The 6000-nt window shown below is 29.9% G+C and overlaps 1 protein-coding gene across 3 annotated transcripts; it reads left to right on the top strand.

The window, feature by feature from the left end:
- The first annotated feature begins 3403 nt into the window (after positions 1-3403).
- Positions 3404-4865, top strand: LOC125588898. Of its 3 annotated transcripts, none has more exons than XM_048760844.1 (4): positions 3404-3710; positions 4151-4273; positions 4357-4530; positions 4661-4865. In XM_048760844.1, the coding sequence occupies exons 1-4, from the start codon at positions 3630-3632 to the stop codon at positions 4712-4714; spliced, it is 432 nt and encodes a 143-aa protein (XP_048616801.1). In that variant the 5' UTR covers positions 3404-3629; the 3' UTR covers positions 4715-4865. The 3 variants fall into 3 exon arrangements, with proteins under 3 accessions (XP_048616801.1, XP_048616802.1, XP_048616800.1); XM_048760845.1 differs by having other exon boundaries at positions 3406-3710; positions 4603-4865; XM_048760843.1 differs by having other exon boundaries at positions 3411-3710; positions 4619-4865.
- Positions 4866-6000: the final 1135 nt, after the last annotated feature.

Raw genomic sequence — 6000 nt, forward strand, 5'->3', positions numbered from 1 at the left:
TATTAGAGATTAAGTCTCCACATCGGTAGTTAAAAAGAATCTTTAGTGATATATAAAATAGACGGACCAATCTACATATCATCTATTAGTTTTAGGTTGTAATCTCATCTACCTTAAACATGGACGATGCATCGTGCCAGGAATATCTGTATATGTGGATTAAAGCCGTAAATGATAGAAAGAATGTCGTATTATAATTCCAAACTACATTACTTTTCAGTAAAAAGTTCTATTGAACTGAGTTGCTCAGTTTCATAGTCAAGAATCAAGATCTACAATTAAGCATGACACGAAACCATTTCCCAAAAACAGTGGAACACGTCTGATGGTTTCTTATCACGTGGATATGGGTTAATCTAGTATCCTATACGCAAAATGTTGGGTTTTTTTCAGCTTTTGTTAAATTCATAATATTATAAATATGTGCATTTAGGTGTCATGAAATGATATTTGATTCGGACAAGGGAATACAATACCTTTGGAGAGAAGACAAAGGAAATATAGCTGTCACAAACACGAGACCTTCTAACATTTTTATATTTTTTTTTTCTTTTTTATTACATACATAATGTAATGGAAGAAGAAGAAGAAGAAATGACATATATTTTCTTTTATTACATACATATTTATAAAAATGAGTGGACACAAGTCCATGACACGATTAATACGCATCAGTACTAATATATTGGAAGAGACAACATCTCCTTTGCATGTGAAATTTTGATGTCCAAACTCTCTTGCTCACGTCCCTTTCTTTCTACTAACCCTCTATGGGCAACGAAAACGTTTATTTCTCAGCTTTAAAGATTAAAAGGGTTTTTAACTTTCTTAAATTGTCAAATTGTGCATGTGAATATGAATGTACTTCCCGAAGTAAAAGTCACGCTTTGGCAAATCCGAGCAATTAAAATCCTACATATCTATCTTTTTAATTAAAAAGACAGAAAGCAGACTGTAAAAGTAGAAGAATATGAGAAATAGTAGGATATGTATGAGTAGGCTATACGTCAGAAGAAAGGGTTTGTCTATATTGCAGAGTGTTATTTTGTGACGATGATTTATCGGCACACATGTGAATTGATGGGTACTTTTATATGTTCTTGTGGATTAAATAGATAATTCCATATTCTCCACTCATTACATTTTTATAACATAGACGCGATTACATAAACATATTCCTCATGTACTTTTTGAATGTTTTTAAACCGGCATGTGTAGTAATCAAGAAAATTTTGTGTAAATAGATATGATATCTTCCCTGCTTTCCTCAAGTATATTCAAATTTAAGAAGTTTTTTCAGTCGACGTTGTAGTACCAATTGAGTTTTGCTTGCATTATTCAGCGTGACAATAAATGATTACATTGTAATTATATGGTCTTGGTAGTATTGATGGCCGACTCTGAGTATAGGCTGGCGAAGTATTTGATCTATTACCTTCAAAATTTCTAGAAAAAATTATATATATAAATAATTCTCAAATTTGTCAAAAGAAATTATATCCTCTGATTAAATTGTCTATAATCTTCAAAATCTTATAATTAAAAAGTGAAAAGGTAAAGGTAATAGATTTGTCATATTGCATCGGTGCTCGTTAAAAATGACATGTATGTTTTATGTCTGCATGCACATATATAAGGTTCATATACGTATTGTAATATTTATATCATATAAAAGCATATATATATATATATATACACACACAACAATTAGATGTTGGGTAGTGATCAATAAGAGTGATGAGGGAAACTCATAAATATCCCCGTGAGGAGTGTTTGGAGGCATTCCAAAATCACAACAACATTCTTCTGTTTGCTTTTATCCTCTTCCTTCACTTCTTTCGATGCTCCTACTTCAATAATTTATATATATGTATAATTATCTTAAAGTTTTGTTTCCTCCAGCTCCATTACGAGCTCACGGTTCCCTTCTTCGTTTTTACTTTTGTCCTCTCCTCATTTCTTGAAACCTTATATACTCAAGAATCACTTACACGCACAAATGTATATAGAACTGTGAAATGAGTTGTCAAGAACAATTAAAAAGAGACAAGGACGATAAATGTTGATTAGAAGCATACGAATCAGTTCTCACTAAAACTGAAACCGGTTAACTATACATGGAAGATTCTGAAGAAGCAATTGAATATTTGCAGTTCACAATTGGAAGGTATTGAGATCCCACATCGGAAATTTAAATAGATCAACAATAATATATAAAATATTTGGATCGGTCCATATCGATAGTTAGTTTAATTTTTAATTTAGAAGCACATGAAAATGGTATTGAAGTCTTTTTGTTGCCAACTAAGATGATTCACAAAATAATATATTACTGGTTCTAAAATTGAATTTAGTTTAGGATGAACCTATAAGAGTCATCAACTCAAAGAGGCGTGAGATCCTTCATTTGACGTTTAAACCAAATGATTTAGATTAATTCACTTATCATCAATTGGTTTTAAGCATAAAGTTTACGAAATTTAAACAAAGTTTTGTCTCATATATATATATATATATATATATATATATATATTTATATGTCTAACTTGGAGATACTTTGTAATTTAACCAAACTGGTCTTTGTGGGGATATTAAAAAATTCATGTATACGAGATGGTTTCCTTTTTTTTATAAAGAAGAAAAATAGTGTGTTAGATCTTGAAGGACATGTTAGTTACTGTACTTCTATCTTTAGGGTATCTCGAATGGTTTATCTCATTTTTTAAAAAAATAAAGTAAACTCAAAATGAAATTGTATTTTGCTCTAATAGTTTCTTCCAATTTTCCCACAAAAATGTATATATAAATATATTATACTATTACTAGTTATGATTAATTCCAAAATGCTTATTTTTATAAAACTTACAAATTTTACCGAAATAGAATTTTATTGAACTAAAGATTAATTATATATATATAATTTTAGTTTCTAAAAAGTTATAATGATTTATATAAATTTATAATTGTATTACTAAGGTAATAATTTCTTTACAGTATAAAGCATAAAAATTGAATATTTTTGGTTATAAAACAAAATTATAAAAAGTTTAAGGATTAATTTATATATAAAAAATTTAACACTAAAATGAGTTTGTGAATGGTGTTCTTCAACTTTGAAAGAACACTATTCATAAACTTTTTTTTTCTCAAAATGCTGCACCATTACAGAAAGTTTTCCTTCATTTTTTAATGTTTTTCTTCGAAATGAAAGACTATAGTTGATGGTCTTATTATCGCTTCCATTTAGTTCGACAACGTTCTATCAATAATTGTTTCTAGATACAAGATCATTACATCGAATATACCCTCACACGTGTTGATCTTTACACATTCACTTTCGTCTATAAGTACTCTCACGTAAGTATAAATTGTATAGATATATAATATAGAATAACGTGCGACTAGACATAGAGGCAATCAAGTAATTCACGAGATACCAAAAGGATTTGTCCGTATGTATCACATTCTGTAGCGATGAAGAGATCAGACTGTAAGGCAGACATGTGAGAGATGAGAGGATCCTATAAACGTTGTAGAAACTCTGATCTCTAATTTCTCTTTCTTAATATATATATATATATAGAAGAAAAACCGTAGGGCAAGAGGAGAAGAAGCTAAAAATTTGAAGGATGGTTTCGAGGGAATACAAGAGAGATTCCTCTCTTCGTGAAAAGTTTCAATTGCTTCGTTCAATTACTAACTCTAATGCTGTAATTGATTCCATCACTCTCTTTTTAACTTTGCTTTTTTTTTTTAATTTTGATATGATTCGACCTCTACTATATAACCAATTCAGTCGTACTATTCTATATACCATAAATAGTAAATATTTTGTTAATCATATTCAGACATGTATGTACATACCAAATTACCAATTTAACCGTGACCTCTATATCTCTCTTTCATTCATTAGAGATCAAAGTTTACTCCTTTTCACTGTATGTAATACTTTTTGGGATATGGCTTTTGAGTAATTAGTGATATTTGTTATTTGATTTTTTTTCTATCTATCTTAAATATATAGTTAGTTACTTACTTCGTTCTAACCATAATCAACAATATATTTATAACAAGAAAAATAAAAGAGCCAAAACGTGTTAACTGAAATGGGAAGTTTTCTCAGACTAAACTTGAATCACACGTTTTGCAGGAAAGTGAAACCTCGATCATAGTGGATGCATCAAAATATATCAAAAAGCTTAAGCAGAAAGTTGAAAAAATCAACAATGAGACCACGTCTGAGAAATATTTCTGTGATCCTACCGGTCACATGGTATATAAACATATATCTTTGAGTATTTGACCCATTTACATTAAAATGCTTCAGTTGATTTTGGGGTTTTGTACTGACGATAGGTTACAGTGGAAACCCTAGAGAAGGGATTCATGATAAAAGTAATGTCAGGGAAGAATGAGGCAGGCTTGTTGGTTTGTGTTCTTGAAGCCTTTGAGGATCTTGGACTTGAGGTTGTTGAAGCTAGGGTTTCATGTATGGACTCATTTAGCTTGCATGCCATTGGTTCATCAAATGTAAATACACTAATCTCCGTTGTCATTGTTAAATATTAGTCCATTCATAATAATTTGTCACAAATGATTTAGAATTTCAATCTCCCAGAATGATGATTGTGAAAGCATGGATGGTGAATCGGTGAAACAGGCAGTTGCAGTGGCAATCAGGACCTGGAGTGATAGCCATGATCCAAAAGGGTAAAGAAAGATAAAGTGTTTATGATTATCTCTCTCTATATGTATACATTTGTTGGACCTAAAAAGGGATTTTAGTTAGACACACAATCAAGAAGAATCAATTGTATGTCTCTCTCAATCAAAATTTCTAATGAAAAATATTCCTTCGGCATCAAGTTTTATTTTTCTTTTTTCGGCATCAAGTTAATAAATACACTACTAGTTTGTGAAAACTTGTATAACTTCATCAAAATAAACATTCAGAACTCAGAAGAACACTTTTCTGTCGTTTCTTTATATATTATATAAATACTTTTTTTTTTTAACCTTACATGTCATAAAATATTTTTGCCAAGACATGTCATAGTTTAGTTTACTCTTTTTTTTTGTCTTGATATCTAAAATATCCCCCTCATCATCATTCAAGAATAGTTCCTACATTTATTTGATGACCATATACTCCTCAGTGACACATTATGGATAATATAAGAAGTCCTAACACCACATTATCAATTATACAAATATGGACTATAAACTTTAATCAATGCTCTGATGTATCGCCTGCACCGTTATTTTCTTTTCCTTTCTTTTTCCCTCTCAAACTTGATGTTACTTCTAGTTTCCAAGTTTCATTAGGAATGTATTTTCCATACCCTAACAGATTTTGCTTGTACTATAAAGGGTGAATTAGTGAAATGTACATAACATAAGAGAAATTAAAAATATAGCCATGCATCAATATGTGTTATTGATTCATGATAATTTAGCATAAAATGGACAAATTTCTCTTTATCTGCGCACCGTTCGTCATACAATGTGTGATATTATCCTATATTACATTTGTTAAATAGATAATATAGAACATTCGATTCACATCAATAGCACATCGCAAAGAGAAGAAGAAAAGAAGGAGGATGAAGAATATGAAGAAAGAGAGGGAGGGAGGAAGAGGAAGAGGAAAAGAAGATAAAGGAGGAAGAAAACCTCGTTGGCTTGCATATATGGAAGTCCTTAAGTTTTTCTTAAATATATAAGTTATAACTGGTATGCTATTTTTATGAATGAAATCATGTGGAATTAGTCACTCATGAGAATCCCACAAACAAATTATGAGTTAAATAGAAAAAAGAAAAAATAATTCCAAACATTCATGTGAGATATATGAATAAAATGTGAATTACGTTGAAAATCATTCATGATGAAAAGGAAGATAAATGAAATGAAATAATTCAAATATAATTAAAAAATACATATATCATTCTATTAATTCCTCAAATTACCATTATTCCAATTCATTGTATTCCATTTATA

Source organism: Brassica napus, chromosome C6 (genome assembly GCF_020379485.1).
Source record: "Brassica napus cultivar Da-Ae chromosome C6, Da-Ae, whole genome shotgun sequence".
Taxonomy (NCBI): Eukaryota; Viridiplantae; Streptophyta; class Magnoliopsida; order Brassicales; family Brassicaceae; genus Brassica; species Brassica napus.

Coding starts and splice junctions, on each gene's coding strand:
- LOC125588898 (XM_048760843.1), top strand. CDS start 3,630: ATGGTTTCGAGGGAATACAAGAGAGATTCCTCTCTTCGTGAAAAGTTT. Junction 3,711..4,150: donor CAATTACTAACTCTAATGCT/GTAATTGATTCC, acceptor CACGTTTTGCAG/GAAAGTGAAACCTCGATCAT. Junction 4,531..4,618: donor ATGCCATTGGTTCATCAAAT/GTAAATACACTA, acceptor TCAATCTCCCAG/AATGATGATTGTGAAAGCAT.